The sequence below is a fragment of the Pleuronectes platessa genome, chromosome 9 (genome assembly GCF_947347685.1).
Source record: "Pleuronectes platessa chromosome 9, fPlePla1.1, whole genome shotgun sequence".
Lineage (NCBI taxonomy): Eukaryota > Metazoa > Chordata > Actinopteri > Pleuronectiformes > Pleuronectidae > Pleuronectes > Pleuronectes platessa.
In genome coordinates, this window is record NC_070634.1 from 15,458,573 (window position 1) to 15,478,876 (window position 20,304).

Here is a 20,304-nt window from a genome sequence, read left to right on the forward strand (position 1 = left end):
CAGCCAGGTGCTTCCACTGACATATTAGCTATGAGTTATGTAAGCACTTAATCTAGCTAAATGTTGCATGAGCTTTGTTATTGTAAATGTCAGTACGTTTCAAACTACTTTCCTATCATGAGGAGCCTGATTTATTTTGATATTGCAGGTGCAACCAATGTTTCATTTAATTACTAAACTAACCACAATCTAATAAAATACACTTTGAATGAGTCTGAGAAGGAATTCAAGCATGTTTGTATCCAGAATCTCAAGATAACATGATTTAGAGGCGAACATGCTGCGATGGGAACGACCCGTGGTGAAGAAAGAAGCATTGCAGGTTATGCAAATGTGAGAAGGTCCCTGTGGTGCTGAGAAATTATTAAAAGATGGGTTTATAGTACAACATTTGCATATTGTTGTGATGTTTTAGTTGCCGTGTCTATTAGTCAAGGTCAGAATTACAACTGAGGAGACATGCAAACAGACCTAGTTGTTAATAAAATGGAATAACCCTTTAATGATAACATGCTGTTGTGGGCTGACAACATTCTCCTTCTAAGGCTGTATAAATAAACTGCTATTTAATGGGAGAAAATGCCTAAAAACTGTAGTTTGGAGTTTACCAAATTTGAACATTGTGGTGACATGTTGACATGACTTAAAAGTTGAAAATAAAACGTATAGAAGATGCAACTGACCAATTAACTGAACTAGAACTCATAGGCACTCAGAGCATGTTCCTCAGCCAAGGCCCAACAGTGCCCTAACTTCAATCAATTTGCACCAAATAGCAAACACTCAGAGATATCATGTTTCCCAATTTTTTTACCTCCAATGAGCTTATGTTTGGGTCGGGGTATATGCGGCAAGAAAAAACTGGTGAAATTTGGTGCCAATCTAGATAATGGTCCAGCTGTATCTCATGCGAAAAAGGGATGTGGTGTCAAAAGGGGGCCTTTTGGTTTTGATCAGTCAACAGGGGAAACACTTAACCTCCTCAGTGGATGTAACACAATTAACTGTTTTAGAAAATTACACCCTGCATGGTAAATGAGAACATAGTCTCCAGAATCAGTGCTACTTGCTGTCATTGCTATATCAGATGCATTTGACTGCTAAACGTCAAATGGTCAAATCTCTACTTGGGTTCTACTTGTTCCATCCAGCTGCAAGCTGCTGTTTCATACAGTGAAATCAAAACCATGACAACACGCAGTCTCTGGCTTTCATGAGAACTCACTGACACATCCAGACGGCTGAGGCGGGAACCCAGACCAAAGCCTCCAGTTCTCCTTTTAGTCTCTGTAGCGATGTCCATACCCCTTTCATCTTCAGGCCTCAAAGGCTGACCAGATTTCGTGATGTGGCGGCTTTATTGAGCCTGATCTGCCTGTGTTGCCCCCTCTGCCATTCAATCAGCATCCTTGCAGCTCTGGCCCCGTGGCTGTGAGCTCGCCTGCGTAATTTGGTTTCGAGCTGAGCAGGAACATCTGTTCTACAAAGCTTCGGCTCCTTCCGTTCCTCAGACCTCATGGAAAAATACCGTGGCCAGCGGTGAGACCGCTAGTGCAGCTACGGCCCACGAAACCTGCGAGTCACGACCTTGTGTCCAAACCCTTTCAAAAAATAATCCGAGCAGGGACAGAAGAAGAGTGACGGCTCTTTGAAACGCGGGGTTCAAGTGTGTGAGGCGACAGTGCTTTAGAGAACACTTAATTGATTTCATATGTACAGTAGGGAGTTTAAAACAAAGTGTTTCATTCAGTCCGCTCGCTCACATGGAACCGATTTATAAAGTGAATACAGAGAACGTGCTGTTACTACATTAAATATCATTAACAGTCTGTCAATCTGTTTGGCTGCACACAACGTTAAAAAATGGGGTCTGTTGGGAATTATACATACACACCATCATCAGTTATATATTTTTTTATATATTTTGGCAAACCCACTTGTACACACTCATGAACTGTATAAAAAGATGGACAATGTAGAAATCAAGCCAAAATAATTCAAAGGCCGTCGTCTTGCAAAGGTGACATCATTTGGAGTCAGTGCAATAGAAATCAGGGGAAGCAGTCGAATAACTGATTAAAACCAAACTTATCTGAAAAATGAACAGTCGTGATTAATTTTTTGAAAACACTGTTGCTAGTGAGACGCTTTAGCTTCACATTTCATGTCGTCCATCTTTATAAACAGCCTATGGTCGTACTCAGTAGTTCGAAGGTGGTGCTCATAGGAAACATTCACAGGAACATGTCAAGCCTGTGGCTGTGAACACGTGAGCACACTGATGTAAGCATTTAACTTAGAGGACATAACGCAGTAAATTCTTCTAGAGCTGCTAGCATATACACTCCTTAGCATCTTTACCTGCAGAGACCCTCTTAAAGAAAACCTGCGTCTTCACTTTTGAAAATCTTAAATAACTAAAGCCGAATCATCAACCTCCTCCTGGAACACCTTTCCCAACACAATTAGTTAAGTGGTCACGGTGCTCAGCCAAAGCGCAGCGAGAACGAGAGAGGGGATTAAGAAAAGAGAAAACACAGGCTCCCATGCTGCACCCAATTCCCAAGGTTGAGAACAAAAGTCACAGCAGATGGACGACATCCATCCCTCAAGAGAAAAACTTGGTGATAATTGTGTGTTATACAGTAAAGGAGGAGTTAAAACAAGTAGTTTGAAAATGTCCTATTTATATTTTAAACGGGTAATAACAGAATTTGTGCAGACGGTGTTTCCGCCTCCTTCAGTTTGTATCTTGTAAATTCTGATCTCTTCTGTCCCACTGTCTATAATCTGATAAAGAGGAAGCAGCTGGGTCCAGAGATGGTGTAGATTTTGGGATGCACCCAAACTGGCATCGGAGTAAATGTCTCTTCTGTGAACCTCTGAACTATCGTTCTGAGACAAAGAAGGAAACATGCAGAATGAGGATAACTTGGTGATGCTTTACGCACAATAAGGACAAAACTGAACAGAATCAATTTCTCCATGTTGTTCCTTTGTTTTTGCCACTTCAGCTCCCCCCCCCCCCCCCATCTGTCCTCACTTTCAAAACACATTGAATGAGGTAAAACATGTCTGATTCCACAATAACAACAACTAGTACTACTACTACTACAACTACAGCTACTGCTACTTCAGACAGGCCTAGTTTCACACTAAACATGAAGCAAATTTGAGAAACAAGAGATAACACAACCTTTGATTATTCACCCATTCTCCTCAAGTGGCCAGTTTAATGAACTGCTGGCTAGGATCTGTTCCAGGACCTGTCTCTGTTGATATTTATTCGCAAAGCTGATTGTCTTTCCCGACATCTTATCACACAATTGTTTGGACGTTTTTACATTAAAGTTACACAAATTTCCCGACGATGACGACTATCACGTTGAGTCCCTTCATTTCACAAATTTGCATTGACCTAGTTAGTATGTAACCTCATGTTACAACAAATGGGTTTCCCTTTTTGAGGGATCATAATGATGTCACCAGGTGTCTGCATGTATAGGGAGAATAATACAAACCAAGGTAGCTCCCTTACAGCAGACGACTCCAAGACACAATGGGTGTTTGAACGAGTTTAACACACAAATCCAACTTTTATTTGGTAAATCGTGATCAACCATGGAAGAGAGTCAGAACTTTCAATCAGAGTTTACTCGGATTCGTCAGCCAGGTGCAGTCACATGAGAAGGTAAAGGGTCTCATATGCAAATGTTTGATTTGTTCGTGTGGACATAAGGAGAGTTCGCCCTTCCTGTTCTTTTGTTCTCCTTATTGGCTAGAACATGGAAAAGTGGCAAACACACTGATTGATTGGGCCAGAACGTAACCACCACATTTGTCCAGCCATTACTGATGTGTGAATGTGGAATGGGACGCTGAGAGTTTGCCAAATAACTGCAACGTTCTCGCGGGGAGTTCTTCCCAGGGAGCGAGACGACTGTTTCAAGATGAAGAGCTTCCGGATGTTATCAGTTCACAAAACGTTCTCTGTGTGTGCGTGACAAAGACCAGATAGCGACTCACTGACCCAACTCACACCTGGTGGTTACTGTCTGCGTTATATCGGCTGTGTTGTGAGAACACTGTCACTGCACATCCATGAATGTGCTCAGCTGCCCCAAACACGTGCACACTCGAAAACATACAATATAAATCCCGGCTGATGCCCTGTTAGGCTGCATATATGTTAAACTATTCAATTATTCACACACCGGGCTCTATTTCCTGTTATATTTAGAGGGAAATGGAAAGGACAGCAGCAAATTATTAAAGTGCTCATGATATAACTTGTAACAAGATCTATTTCCATTATATTATCCGAGAAATGAAAAATGAATAATAGCCATAATGGGGCTATTAGACATTTTTCAGTTCTCGGAATCCATGAGCCCTTATTTCGAAGGTATCTACATTCAGCTATAGACTGCAGTGAAACAGAGACTGCCCCTCTTTACCAGGAGCTACAGGTGCAGCTGAAACCCAAACAGACTCTCTCTTTTGCAGTTTTCCTTTTCATGTGATCTGCATGTATGTTCTTGATCAAGCCTGGGGGGGAGGGGGTCCCAGTTTCACATGTTCTGTAAACCGCCAATGGATCAGGTGGCATCCTGACTAGATGCCCAAAACCACACCTATGAGAACAGGGGTCATGTTGTAACTGGTCTGAAAACATGTTGACCTCTGCCCTGAAAGAGCAAAACCACCTTTCCTGTCTCCAGAATGTTGGTTCGATACTCACACAGCGTTTTAAGCTTTACGCCACAATTAAGCTACTAAAATGTTATTATATCTAATGTCCTCATTAAAGTTTGGATCAAAAAATCTCCTTTCACCTTTTTTTCGTTTCGCAGGCTGTTATGTGACATCGCGTACTCGTGCAGCACACGTGTCATGGAATTGTCGCAGTGCCGATGGCAAAATCTTACACTCTCCCACGTGCAGGGGCTCCCCCCCCCCCCCCCCTTTCCCCAGACAGTACATCATTAACTGTCTGCTGAACACCTGGAGGCAAAGCCAGCGAGGTAATTATTGAGTGCATAGCGGCGTCTGCACGCAACCGTCATTAACCCATCATACCTCGTTTAGAGCAGGGAAGAGGCCTTGTTGTTGTAAGGGGAGAAGGGGAGAGAGCGACGTGGAACGGTGATCAGCCGCTGACACGTCAGATATGATACAACACGTGTCTTCTGATCCCTGAGCTAATAAAGCCTGGAATTCGCTGTTGCTTTTCCATCAGGCACCGGACATGGAGATGTGCCAGGACCGAGGATGAGGGAGGTTTATCCCCTCCACCGTAAAGATGCAGGATTTCGTGAGAAGGGGAACTCACACAAACACACACACTCTCACATAAGCACAACCAGCGATGACTTGCTTGCTTCCCCGGCCACAAAAAACAGGAAAAGATTTTGAGGGGAGCCAGCCACAGAAAACGTCACCTCTTAGAAAACGTATAAACGGCTGCAGAGACCAGATTTAGTGTGTGTGTGTGTGTGTGTGTGTGTTTATTTAGAATGTTTGTATTTGAGTGTGTGCACATGCATCTTAATGTGTGGACTCATGCATATGCATTTTTAGCCAAGTATGTTTATGCACAAGATTTAAGTTGCTTCTGTGTCATGTGTAAAAATAGAATAAGTGTGTGTGTGTGTGTGTGTGCGTGTGTGTACTCGTTTTGTTTCATTTTCCAGCATCAACACAGACCTCTTCAGGACCAGTTGACGTCATGGGGACCAAAGCTCGGTCCTATTGAAACAAAATGTAATTACTGAGGTCCTGGGTCAGATTTAAGACGTCAGTTGTGGTTAGGTTAAGGTTAGTGTTAGGCATTAAATGGTCAAGTTAAGTTCAGGCATAAGGTTTAGGTTAGGCTGTCCAGAATGTATGTGTGTGTGTGTATGTGTGTATAATGGCAGCTAGAATGCACGTGGCGGCTGTTTCAGGTTAAAGTGTGAAAGCTGATGTCTTCGTTTCTCACCTCCACGCCTCATTTCCTCATTCCAGTCAACAGTGACGAGCCCGTGCAGCTCAAACACGTGTACAGGAATGCCAATGTGACAGACTGCCAAGATAGTGGAGCCTCTCAAAACTCATTATTGATAAGCAAGTGAATTGTTTTTTTTTGTTTCAGGATGACTTGCAGTCGTTGATTTGTTTGGGCTCAGGCTGAATTGTAAAGCAGGTCTGCCTAAACAAATAGAATTTTCTCTCATTGTTCTTTATTATTATTATTCTTTGCTTTCACTGTAGGGTTGAAATCCCAGATTAACTTCTGTTGCACTTTCTTTTATACACTCATGTTTGTTTTATTTGGTCACTGACCTTTCTGAAAAACTAAAACATAACATCAGGCACACATTTCACAAGAACTCAATGGATCTTTTGTGTTATGATACTGCCTTTTTTACCTGATCTTAAATGGAAAAAGTGCTAAAATCACAATGCATAAGCTGGTACAGTAGTGAATACAGAACCATACTTTTAAAAACCCTTCATGAGATAACAAACTTCCTGCGGAGACTAATGGGCCGAGGAGTGAATGGAGATTCAGTACTCTGGCTCTCAGGGACACGTTATGGCATTTAAAACAATAATCTTCAAATTTTGCTTTAGGAAACTTCCATGTTGCTCAATCTCGTTTATCATGAGCGTGGATTTCACTCACATCACACAACAGCAAAAACTCTTATCTGTGCCTCAACTGTAATTTGTAATAATCATTAATTTCCGCCATAACCTGTTAGAAATGCGTCACTCATTGTTAGAATGCCAAGTCGATGGGTGTGAGCTCCACAGATAGAGGAAATAAAACGTGTGGGATTTAAACGGCTGCTTGTGTAAAAGCAAACAGACTGATGAGTTCTTCACGGTCACTTCAAATCTGTTTTCTCAATCAGCTTCTCAGCCTCAGTGAACCTGTACGAAATGAACGCATGATTTGGTCAACAAATCTTTTTTTGTCTTCAACATATTCTTTCTTTTCTTTTCTTTTGGCTGTGATTTCATTGTTGGTTTAATGTGGGTGAGGTGTAGTTGGTAAACAGGTGTTGGCAGTTCTGAGCACCAATCAGCTTTGTCACTGTCAATCAAATCTGATCATGCCACCACACCATCCTGCAACAAATGATCTGAGCTTTTGATTGGTGAAGATTGAAAACTTAAAGCCAACAAAACAAAAAGATACACTGCACACTGAATATTAACTCTGGATGCTTTTTTCTGAACTTTAACTTTGTTTAGTCTTGAATATTTAAGGGTCTTTGTGATGTAAGATGTCAATTCTTTAATGTGTGATATGAGAACTGAGCCACTGCATCCGAGAGAGTAGAGACACTCGAGCAAACACATTATTCTTAAAGTGTGAACTCTCAAATCCTCAACCCTTAAACAGCGTATTAGTATTAGTAGTATTGAGTTCTCACAGCCTGTACGACTGCACCTCGTGGCTGTGATCTATTGCATTGATAGTTTCATGAAATATGTAGTGAAACTCTGCATATCCGCCTTTGCAGAGTATCAGATCATTGATGTTCTTACCGCCCTCAATCTGAGCTCGAGACAAAACAAGTTGTTCCAGTGTGCAGCAGCAGCAGCCGTACAGTAGGCCTACAGTAGCCTGTACAATCTACAACACATACTATCTGCTCGGCCTTATCTCTCTAGCCTGCCAGACATTCACAATGAATTTAACCATTAGCTCAGACTGAGTGCGCCCTTGGGGCTGCAGTCCCAGTCCTCACCTACTTCAATCAGTCATCTTGTCAGAAACTCAGAGAGGGGAGAGCAGTCTGTAAAAGGCATTTTAAGAAATCTGGTGTTAGTCATAACTTCCTCGAAACTATTGTGAGTTATTTCATATTTTGCTGAATCAGCATTAAACTGATGATGTTTTAGCAGAAATTGAAATTCATCATTTCAATCTTTTGCAATGTGTCAAAAAAATGTAAATGTTAATTATTCAGTATTTGTGGTTAATCTATATTAGCAGGCTGGGGAAATAATACATTATTTGGAATAATTTGACTCATCTGCAGGAGCCAGTCAGTGAGATGTCTCCCTCTAGAGAAGGGGTCAGGTACTACACCCTTCATATAAAACAGCACGCACTCGTACATACAGCAAAATAAACTTTATTCATATATTCATAACATAACTGTAAACAGTCAAACATCAGGCTTGGTACAATAAGTAAAAATTCAGTGCAATAACATATGTACATATTTTCCCAAACATTCCCATGTTAACTATTATACAGATAACTATTCTTGTAAATAATCTGCCTTAAAATACATTTAAAAATATATATGTCTCCTTGTAAAAGTAAGTACAGTGCAATATCAGATCAATCCAGTAAATGTGGCAAATACATTGAAAAATGCAAAAAAAAAATGCTATCTGTGAAACCATTGCAAACCTGAGGATAAATTCATATTTTTATTGGGTTTTCTGACAATGCGTCAACATCGCTTGGCCCTGGCAGTGAAACTCAGAGGAAACGGTTTGATCTGTGTCAGTGCACACAGGTCGTGTTGCTTGGGAGGGGAGCACGTTGTGGTTTAACCACTTGAAACTGACAGGCAGCTGGTGGTGGAGCTCAACCTGTATTTCTTGTGCGCCCTGCGAGGCTTGGTTGGCGTTGGCGGTGGAGAGGCAACGCTCAGATTTCTGACCTTGTTGAAGCTGTTCCTCAGACTGTCCCGCCTGCTCCCGGAGGTGCTGCTCGACTCCTTGGATATGAACCTGTCTGGGTGACAGAGGCCGGCCCTCAGGCAGCAGCAGCACAGCAGCTCGGCGATAGCCTTTCTCATGTCACTGCTGCCCAGGGCGTAGATGATGGGGTTCAGGCCAGAGTTCAGGACAGCCAGGGAGATGAAATAATCAGCGCTGAGCAGCAGTTCACATTTGCGGGAGACGCAGAAGAAATCCACCAGTAACAGCAGGAAGAGTGGCCCCCAGCAAAGCATGAAGACCCCAACGATAGTGATCACTGTTTTAAGCAGAGCTAAGGAGCGCTTGCGACTGCGTTGGGGGCCCTCCTGTGCACTCCTGTGCACGTGGCAGTAGATGGCACCATAGAGGACACCAATAGCCAGGAGGATAATGAAGAAGATGAGGAGAGAGAAAAAGATGTAGCTCTTGGAGTATAGAGGGAGGAGCGTGGAGCATTCACTCAGGCTGCACACACAGTTCCAGCCGAGCAAGGGGAGGAAGCCAATCACCAACGCCAAAACCCAACAGAGTACCACCAAGCCGTAGATCCGATAGTAGGCCTTCCTGGCTGACTTCTGGGGCAGCGGCTTCATCATGGCGGTGTAACGCTCCACAGCAATCAGCAGCAAACTGAATATGGATGCTGCCAGGGCCACGAACAGCAGCCCTTCCCTGAAGAGCCACAGAGCAGGGCTGAGGCGGAAGGTCTGGCTGCCAGACATGCAGATGTTGACCAGGTAGGCCGCGCCTGTGAGGAGATCACTGAGTGTGATGTTGGCGATGCAGACGTAAACCCAACGCCGGCTGCGGCGGATGCGTGAGAGGACGGCCACCAGCACAAGGAGGTTCTCCAGGATGATGAAAACGCTGAAGAAGAAGAAGATGGCTTTGGAGACACTGATCTGGTTCGGGTTGCTTGAGATGGTTCTGTTCTGCAGGCGGCCGGTGTGGTTGTAATGCAGCAGGATCACGTCGTTGAGGCCACTGGTGTCTGACATGGTGGCGTTGGAGAGGTGACTGGGCGAGCGGTACAGGTGGAGGCAGGAGGAGGGGGAGGTGAGGGAGTTGATGATGCTCATGGAAGCGGCTGGGATGGTCAAGATCGAGGCCTCAGGTGGGAGCAGGCTGAACTGAGCTGGGACGAGCTGCAGAGGAATTAGTGTGAAACTCCTGCGATCCAGCAGGCTATATCACACTCTAACCACGGGAGCTCTACCTGTGCTCAACACAACTGAGGAGACAAAGGAAATAAGGATAAGAAACAAACTAAAATGGTACCTATATGAAAATCAAATCAACACAATGAAGTACTACTACTACTACTACTACTGCTGTGTGTATACTCATAACGGTACAATTTAAAAGGCATCTTTTAAATGCCGCCCCCATGTGCTACAGCACTCCACCTAGTTGTGGTTAACCGACACAGGGTGAGTGAGCCGCTGCAGCCTGGGGCATTTAAATCACACTCTGAGGGAAATCAACATATGACGAGAACGCAAGAAAGGGGTTTCTTAAATTTGCCAGGCAGCAATGATAACTGAATTACTGCACCATGATAAATAATATCAATATAGCAAAACACATGTTAAGTTTCTTCTTTTTCCCCTTCAACTTTTTTTCTGTATAATCGGTCTTAGTGAGTTAAACAAAGACGAGTTGAGAAATCAAAAGTGATCTTTCAAGGTTTATTGAGGTCTAAATTAAATCAAAAGCTGAGAGAAATTATGCATTTTCCTGCACCGAGCCATATCACAAGAATAAAGTGGAAATCTTCAAATCTGTTTAAAATTTGAAATATCTTTTTTCCTGTTAAATTTGGACTCTTTCTCTAAATGTTAATTTCTCATGCACATGTCGATAAATTTCTAGGTGATTATCAGAGATGGAGATTGAAGTGAGCTTTGTGTGGTGGAGAGAACTTACTGTGGCTGCTGCTGGTGATGCTCAGTGCACTTGTAGCTGACTGCAGATTTTTGCTGCACATTTTGATGGGGAAGTAAGTAAGCCGGACAAGGTAGTGTCTCACCACACCCAAAACACGTTACACATCACACACACAGATAGACACACACACATGCACATGAAGAGATTGCCATCGCTATGTTCCATCGCCCCGAGAAGAGAAAAAGCAACTGTGAGAGTTTCACAGTTACCGTATCATTTTTGATTCTCAAAATCAGAGTTCAAATTTAATTACATAAAGTTTTATTAGTGTATTGCTAACACACATTATCTTACATAGTAAGATTGAGACCTGACAATATCACAGAGAAATTGTTGTTTAGTTTAGTGATTCTTTACTGTTGCTCTGTGATCTTCAAACAGTTTTAAATGTTTCTTATCATTTGCTTTTTTCCATGTAACTGAATTTTTTGCACTTCATTATTATTATTATTATTATTTATAAGTTACTTCAGAAGATATTTTCTCATTGTACTTAAAGCCACCGTTTTCCATATTTATTGTCTCATGCATGATGTTTCCCAAGGGCATCCTGCAGATGTTACTGCCACTGCACATTAAATGTTGTTTCTCAAGCTGCCCCAATATAGCTCATACGGGAAACGTTCTGATGAAAGAGCGCCACACTAGGCCATGTGTAAATGTCTTTTAAAAAATAACGTGACTCAATTTTTTTTAAGGATATGTGGCAAGGGTCTCACTTGCACTTACGAGGCCGTGGTCCCTCGCCGAGGCCGTATTACTAAAGCTTGGAATCAGATTACATTTTTTCTCAATCTTTCTCAGAAAATACGAGAGAAAAACAGGAACCTTAGTGGGGCCCCTCCCTGCAGATAGAGGGTTTCACTTGTCTAGTCGCACAGCTGTGGTTGTGGCTTTGGGTAAATAGGCAGCACACCGTCATAGTCAGTCCGTGCTCTTGTTGTCACCATGCATGGCACACCTCACTTCCCAACATCTCTAACCATGGGCCAGCAGACCCTCACCACACGCCACAAGACAAGCGGTGTCACTGATGCCCCGACCACTTTCACATCAACCAATAAACACACAACATACTGAGAACCAGCATACAGATCATCTCGCCAGAACCAGAAAGTGATGCCAGGAAACCACTTTTCAAATATGAGCAAAACCAGAGCTCGTGGCTGAACACATTGGCCCTTAGAACGGAGTTTTTCTAAGAGCTATGATTATACATTTAAAGCTTTCAGCCAAGTAGGATCTAATTGTATCGCTGTACTATAATCATCATTTATCAAATACTTCAAAAGCAGGCTTGTGTGGTTTGAAAAAAGGTCAAATTAAACCTTTGAGAATATATAACTGTGATCATGCCGATGCCCCGAATGTTTTTATTGGAAAATATTGCTGATAGTAAATGCTGTTATTTTGGAAATAAGAAAAATGACAAGTGGTTATTATCTGTCTTCTTCCATCATATGTCCGTCACAAATATGTTTCTGTGGTTTTTCCCAGCAGTTTTCCATTCTGCGTGATTCAGGAGCAACACTTTGCATGTAATTTACTACATTACAAAGGTTAAATAACTTGTAGGCACTTGACCCAATTTTAGTGTAAATTCAATGGGGCATAACATTCATGTACGCCCACCATGAAACCAAAGAAACTACTTTTAAACACCACTTCTCCTTTTTAGTCTTCAGATATGAAAGAGAAGAAATACATGCAGCAATATTGATATTATGAGTCGTAAGGCTATTTTTGCGAGTCTTGACCTGATATATTGAAAGTTTCTTACGCACCACGAGAGCTACTTCGCACAAATGTTCTCTATGTAAAAAAAAGTGTAGGCAAGGCATCTTGTCACTCCAAGGCCACACAACCCCATCATGTTGCACACTTTAGTCTGTGACACATTTTAATACATACCCGGCCTCTCAAAAATAGCAAATTGTGTTTCATCATGGCTTCATAATTTATGAAAAGCTTCCCTCTGGAGCATCATCAAGGTTTCAGGAATATTGTGATCTGATTTGAGCAAAAACTGTGTTGGACAACTGACACGCAAAGGAAGAAATAGACATTTCCTGTTCCCAATCAAGGCTTGAAGACATCTTTAGATCAGGTAATGTTCCCAATAGGGGGGGACAATTTGTTCCTAGTAGGTGGCGTTAGGACCAAGAGAACACTTTGGTCTGTAGATGTCTTCATGCATGGACTCTCCTCCAACATGTGAAGTTTTAGAAAGATCTGATGACGTGGGCCAGAGTTATAGTTCCTTTGATCGTGGCATGTAGGGAAATTTTAAGTAGCGCTGAGGCTAAACCATCGGACAAAAACACTGGAGCTTCACAGATCTGATTGTGTGGAGTCTGGTTACTGCCGAGGAGAGACAGCTACAATATCTAACCTGACATGAAAATGAACAGTTTGCAGTTCAGGCCTTGAAAACGTCACAACAAACTCCTGCCACACGAGGTGTCAACAACACCCTCGACTGTTGAAAACGCCCTTTCTTTGAAAATATGACTTCAAACAGATCCACGACCGCAGTGTGAATGTACTGAACCAAAGAGTGGGTGTTTTTCACATGACGAGGCCCTGCAGGTTTTCTACTGTAAAGGCTTTAAACAAGATTGTGCTTGTGCATTTCAGTCAGTCCAGTAATATTATTGTTTCTACAGTAAATATCAACCAAATTTCTCTAACCACTATTTTTTTTTATATATGCATGTAAACTCCACTCATGAAATCTCCAGCAAACTAGTTGTGAATTCATCATCTGTGAATGTTCATTTTTTTAGAATCAGAAATTTGAAAAAGTTATAGATTACATATTATTTGACCAGATCGATTACACATCCACTGCATCATCAACCCTTTGACTTTGGACACAGCCACTTGGTTTGTTGTTTATATTGAAACATTTTGATAAGTGGAACTTTTAAACATGGAGGTAAACAGCTCCAATCCTGATGTGGGTTTTTCACATGAACAAGGAAACATATCAGAACTGTGAGATTTAGAGATAATTCAGACAAAAGGAAGAAAAAAGAAAAGGAAGTAATAGTATGACTTCTGGTCACAGCATAAACGTCTTTTACTATAGTGACACCCCCTGGCCTGGTTTGGTATTTCAATGGCAGCATTACAGCTACTTTTTACCATTAGAAAATGTAATATAATAATAATAATCATAGTCATAATATTAGAATACTTTATTTACATACTTTTGTTTTATTTTAGATATCTTTTTTATGCTTTGTATTTTATTTATATTTCTTTGCCTGTGATATATTTTGAGCATGGCTAGAAGGGAGTCTGTGACTCAAGCTTTTCATAGCCAGCGACTGCTAAATGTAAATGTTGTATACACGACAATAAAGTCTTGAATCTTAATCTTGAATCTTGAATCTTGAATCTTGTTAAAAAATCTTATTTGTCCTTTCATCAGACTGTATTATTATTGCTGTTATGTTTATGGAAAAATATTGCAGTAGCTGAAAATGAACAACAGGTTGTGGCATTGTCCACTTTTTCTGTTTAATTTTACCACAGTTATTGTTCTGTCTCACTGATCATGCAGTTTCTACCTCTGCAAGTCTTTTTGATGTACTTAAAAAATGTTTTATTATCGATTAAATATAATCTTCTCGAAAGTAACCGGTAACTAAAGCAGCCAAAGACATGTAGTGGGGTAGAAAGAACAGTATGTTCCTCTGAAATGTAGTACAAGTATAAAGTATGAGCACTTTCGTCAAGGTTTTTGTGTTCTTGTCTTCTGTCTGTGTGTTTATAATTTCGTACTGTTTTGGATGGGTGCCTTCTCTTTTTATTGCTGCCAAAACAAATCTACCAACGGGTACAAATAAAGTAACCTTAACCTTAATGTATAATAACTTAAGTACAATAAACTCAAAAATGTACTCAAATACTGTATTTTTTTAAATTGACGTATGAGTTTTTCTACAATGGATGTCAGTTTCAATAGTATCATATACAGTCTCTACATATGATGGAGTACAGAATGAAGACAGCTATACAACGTGAATTCACACAAGAATACTGACTACTTACGAAACCACTTGCACTACTTTCACTACTTGCAAAACCTACTTGAAAAATCTGGTTTAGCAGTTATCACCAAAGATAAATAGGATAGGGTAGACACCAACATAGGGTGGTGCAGCTGTGGACATTTTTAATTGAAATACCACTGTTGTTGTTTTTTTACATTTGAAGAATCTGTCACTATTTACTTCAATTATATTGGATTTGGCTACAACTCTGTGTAGTGCACATTACCAACCCATCTGTCAGCATACTGGTGAATAGATAATGAGTGCATTTTTATTGTTGGGTGAACTATCTGGTTCCTTTGGTTTCATGGTTGGTCGTACATGAAGGTTATGCTTCATTAAATGTACACACAATGTAGGTCAAGTAGTCAATTTACATGCAAAGTTTTGCTGCTGAGTCACGCAGAATGGAAAACTGCTTTTTGTTATTACCAAAATAACAGCATTTACCATGAGCATGAAAAGCAATATTCCAATACTAATCGTCCATCGGCCTAGTGCTGAGTAGACCATGAGTGAATCGTCATCTCTTGTGGTGAACTATCCCTTTAAAAGCCAGAGGGCTGGGCGCCCACCCCTTGCAGGTGCCACCGCACAGAGTCCTGCAGGGGGCGCTGCTGTCTAACGCCGCGCCTCCAAATCAACAGGGTTCCTTCATTGTATAGAATCTGGCTTGTGCTCAACTTTTTTTTTCCTCCGCCGCTCACACCGCTGCTGTTATTTCTGCAAAGAGAAAGGAAGTAAGGATAGGCTAGCAGCTAGTTAGCCGCGGCGGAACAACACAGACCGTCTGTCAGCGCCACAGACCGTTTCTCCTTTTATCACCTTACACGCGGAGGAGGGGGGGTTTCCACGTGAAACGAGCGGACACGTTTTTTCCCCCTGGGTTGGTTTTATTTTTTTATTTGTTTCTAGTCGCTCCGGTTTCAAACCGTCAAACTCTGAGCTTTGTCTGTGTGGGACTCCGGCGTCGTTAGCCTGGTACCGTCCCTGCTCCGCCCCGAGGAGAAGAAGGAGAAGAAGAAACACAGCAAGAGAAAAAACCCGCCACTTTATATCTTCCATTAATCAGTCCGGGGTTCGGTTGAACCGCAGCGGGATGCAGTGGAGGATTACACCGAGACAATGAGACAACCAGCCGGGGAAGGTACGTCCAACGCGGGGTTGATTCACCACGTCGCTCTGTAATCAGCTCGTGTCTGTAAAGAGAAGTTTACGGCAGCGAGGTGAATGGGTAAAAGTCACCTTGTTCATTATTGATGATAAAATACGTGTTTCACTCTCACGGCTTCCAGGCAGTGTGTTGACAGAGCTGCAGCAGGAAGTTATCATGAAGTGGCCAGGCACTGAGTATCTCCCTCAGCCTTGTGTTAACTCCTCTCTTAGTGTTTTACTCCCATTTTTCTTTTTTACAAAAGACAAAATGGAGCCACTGGATCGAACCCTCATGCCTCCTTTGTGACTGTGGTTGTGATAGACACAGACACCAGCAACTGGTCTGTCTGGTCAGAAACACACAGCAGTGGTTGCATCCAGTGTGGGACTGGGCTGAGAATGTCGGCTGACTTGTTGCAGTGCACTGTTCCTCAGGCCCTGATGAATACTGTTGGCTGCTCCAGACGCCACAGAGCTCGACATAACTCCCACCAGAGACGACCTGTCAGGGCGAGACGATACGGCGATGTTACACCGAGATGAGAGAGAATCTCAGTCGCTAACTATAATTATCGCGATACGTTTGAAGACAGATGTTTTTGGCTCCTGAGTGAGGCTTGCGGTTTTAAACTCTTATGTACGAGCAGAGAACACTTGACAAACAGCAGAGTATTTTATAAATCTGACATAGATCAATTATGTGTTATACCTCTTCACTGTGCATAACACATAGGCAATATATTTATATACATTGGACTGAGAATTATATTGCGAGCCTCGCCTTCAACCTTTTATTTGCACAGCATAGCTTAAATGTTGGCTTTCCCCCAAACTGAACTATCAGCTGCTTTGCAGATAACTGCCAAAAAAAAGTTCATAAAGTGGCCAGTCTGGCTGAGTAATATCAGACTGCCTCTCCCTACTTTTCCTGCAGTAATTGCTAGGATGCAACTAACTACTGCCAACGTAAAACATTGTTTTGTTTTATATCTCCTAGCTCTAGTCTTGACCTCTAAATTGATCATGATGTTTAATAAATTCCAGGAGGGCATGGTGGCCAATGATGTGAACATAAACATGCTTATACCAGTCAATGTCGTTAAGTATCGTGGTTAATGTCACTTCATTGTTTCTTGTAAGTTTAAAGATTGATTTTTTTCTCCTTTGTGAATGTTATGGTTTTAAACTTGTCTTAATGGACAGAGGATGACTAACAGCTAAACATTTGACCAATCTGGGATCCATTATGTGTTGTACCTCCTCACTGTGCTTGCAAAATGCATAAGAATTACATCGATATATGTCGAACCATTGGTGTATTGCTATAATTATTGATATTATTCTCTCTCCCAGCCCTACTTTGATGCAAAATTTTTCTCACCATATCAATTTAGAGGTCTAGCATTAGAAATATGAGAAACCAGATCTCCCAGTTTAACTTCTTGACCTTTAAACTGATCATGATATTGAATAATCTCCAGTGTCATTTCATATTAAGACATGGCAAATGTATTTAGAATCAGTTTTTTGTAGCAGCTTCCTCCATACAGTAGCATGTCAGCCAAACCCTAACAAAGTCGTCCTCACAAGCTGCAGAGCGAGGCTCTTTGCTACATGACTAATGTCTGGGTGGTGGAAAAAAGTAATCATACATTGGAACATTAAAATTACACACATATGCAGTTCACTTAGAAGTTCCTCTATGTTTCCCTCTTTCCATTTCTGTGATTTACTGTGGACTGAATACAGTTGTGCTCTTGCAGTGGCCTAACAAGTAAACTATTTCATCATGCTGCAATAATGTATTTACACTATTCTGTCACACTAGCAGCTCCATGGCTCCGTCAGCCACATGTTGTGAAACAGGCTTTCAGGAATAGACTGAAAGAAGCTGTCAGGCTAGAGAGTAGGAGATTAGGACCCTTACTTACTGGATGGTTAAGGGGGTTTCAGTTAATATATGGTCTGTATTTATCTTGTCACACAGCATATGTGGGGCATCAACAAGTTGTGGGCTGCAATAGATTTCATTCTATTTGCATTATTGTTTTATGAGCAAGTTGTCTGTTGCTGAGGAAGATTACGCAAATCTACTGAACAGATTACCAGGAAACTTGGTGGAAGGATGTGGTATAGGTCAGAAAAGACCCCATGAAATAGGGGGTGGATCCATGAATTTTGTTTGACATTCGGGGCATTTGACAACTTTCTCATCATTTTCTTCGAGAACAATTCATGGAACTCGGATTGAAGGTACTGATACTTATGAGTGTGTGTGATTCGGTGCATATCCCAATACAAATCGGGATCTAGTGAATTTAAATGTGGTTTCTTACTATCAGACTGTTGGGCCTTGGCAGAGGTGTGCACTCTCTGAAGGGTTCTAGTTTTATTTGGAAAAAATGGTAATAATCAGCTTGTTTAAACGTTGGGTCAAGCAAATTGTAGCCTTGCAAATAACAATAACAAGCCAGTCTGTGACAGTCTTTTCTGATTTCTACTTATCAAGCCTCTACATTCATTATTTATTCATGAATTAATTTAATTGCGAATATATGACCATGTATACTTAGCATTTATTAATTTAACAGTCAATAATAAAGCATCATAGAGCATTATTGTTGAGAAACTGTGGGTAATGTTATCAGTGACAATAATGGTAAGTTATATAAAAATAATAACCCTCTTCTTCAGTTGTATTATATAAGGAGGGGGACAAAGGAGGTGAGTGGAGCTGTCGTGGTGCATTTTGTGTGCAAGGCACCTGTAAGCCTGGTTTACACAAACACTGTGCTCTGGATCAAGCATCAGCATATTCAATACAATCAAGTTCCCCATCTGTCAAATTCAAAATCTAATTAACATCCCAATCCCTCAGAGAAAGCTTGAGTGTCAAATCTCCATATATTAAAAAGCTTTCTGTCTCACAGTTTCTATTATAGTAGCTACTGAGAAGTTTATGGAAGCAGGAGCAGCCAGGTGACTGATTACAGATGTTATTCAGATATGAACAAATAATGCTTGTGTGGATGGCATTCAAATTGGCTGTTTAATAAGAAAAATGTGCGTTTCCTCCCTTTGAAAAGGCCTGGCCTACTACTTTCAAATTATTGCACAGGTAACAGAAATCCCTTTAAATCATGTTGCAGCACAATCTATTTTACCCCATAGGTCTGTGAAATGCCCATTAACACTCTAGCAGTGCACAGACAGGCTCTCTGCCATGTTTGAAAGAAAAGGGCCATATGGCCCCCTGCTAATGGTTTGTACTCCACGAGCCCCACTGCAGAGCTGACAGTGTTGGAGGACAAGAGGGGGGAGGGGAAGGAAGGAAGACCAATTACATCCTCAGCTCAGCCTGGAGTTCTAATTGGTGTACACGTCTTGGTGCATGCATTTGTGTGAAACTGCAGATGAAAAGATAATGGGCTCAATCATGAGTGGTGCCAGAGAGACATCCAAGGGTTCCCTCAGACCAGGCTTTGATATTCTGCTTCATTGTGTTCATTATCAGCCACTGAACTTTACATTGTGTGTCTTTATATTCTTAACATTCAAAACTATAGATATTATAATGATAACAAATGTATACATCTGTTTTTTAATGTCTTAGCTGCAGGGCTGTGTATAGATGTATATATTTAGGTCTGTTGTCATTTTGAATTAACCTGAACCAATTTAGAGGAACTGATGTTGTTTCCTAACATGCTTGTAAGACAAACTGTTCTCTGCTGCTAGCTCAACCAATTTTTAAAGGTGTTTTGTGAAGAATCGTTATGAAATGGCTTAGGCTTAATTATGCATTGCTGCCATCGTGTAATGTGTCGTGTGGTTAGTTTCATTTAGGCATTTTATTTTTAGCTGATGAGTTAAGCAGTGTGGTATTGGTGTTTGCGTTGCAGATAGCAAAAACTACTTTGTCGGGGTTGCAATTCCTCTGACAGCAGTTCTGCTTAGTGTCCATCTTAACTCATGTATTTTCTGGGTGAAACTGGCTGGGGTTTTCTACATTTCTACAAAATGTTTTGTTTTATCATTGAAGAGGGAATGCAGGTCAAATTAGCATGTGCAAAATCTCTGGTTTCGAGTAAAGAAATCTCAAACCTGGTGCAGAAATTAATCAGATTGACTAGTTTGAAATCTAAAGATGTTTAAGTTGTGACCGTGTTCATGCTCGTCCAGAATTACACTGTTCTTGAGTTACTGTGTGTGAGGAAACGGTGACAGGAGAACAGTTTGAGTTATGATGCACACTGGCAGCACAGTGAGTCCCTGAGCTGCAGGCCTTCTCTATGTGCAGCTGGTGAACTGGGCTAAGATGATGTAGGGTACCTGTGGAATGACGCAGACACCTGCAGTCCTGTGCCTCTGTGGAACAGCTTTGCTACTTCACATGAACCAGCTAACTTTACTATCTTGAGGCTAATAC

General features: G+C 41.4%; 2 protein-coding genes across 7 annotated transcripts in view; one reads left to right on the forward strand and one right to left on the reverse strand.

Moving 5' to 3' along the window:
- Positions 1 to 8,116: 8,116 nt before the first annotated feature.
- s1pr4 (sphingosine-1-phosphate receptor 4) lies at positions 8,117 to 10,831 on the reverse strand. The gene is made up of 2 exons (XM_053431252.1): positions 10,639 to 10,831; positions 8,117 to 9,943 (listed from the first exon to the last, which is right to left on the reverse strand). Exon 2 carries the CDS (start codon positions 9,789 to 9,791, stop codon positions 8,559 to 8,561), a length of 1,233 nt encoding a protein of 410 aa, XP_053287227.1. The 5' UTR covers positions 9,792 to 9,943; positions 10,639 to 10,831; the 3' UTR covers positions 8,117 to 8,558.
- Positions 10,832 to 15,413: 4,582 nt separating this feature from the next.
- Positions 15,414 to 20,304, forward strand: part of LOC128447635 (unconventional myosin-IXb) — a 55,079-nt gene continuing 50,188 nt past the window's right edge. For 5 of the 6 annotated variants that reach the window (XM_053429864.1, XM_053429869.1, XM_053429863.1 and 2 more), the window contains exon 1: positions 15,414 to 15,867. The gene's annotated coding sequence lies outside the window, so the exon portion shown is untranslated. The remainder of the gene's footprint in view (positions 15,868 to 20,304) is intronic. The other variant, XM_053429867.1, reaches the window with a different exon arrangement.

Coding starts and splice junctions, on each gene's coding strand:
- s1pr4 (XM_053431252.1), bottom strand. CDS start 9,791: ATGAGCATCATCAACTCCCTCACCTCCCCCTCCTCCTGCCTCCACCTG.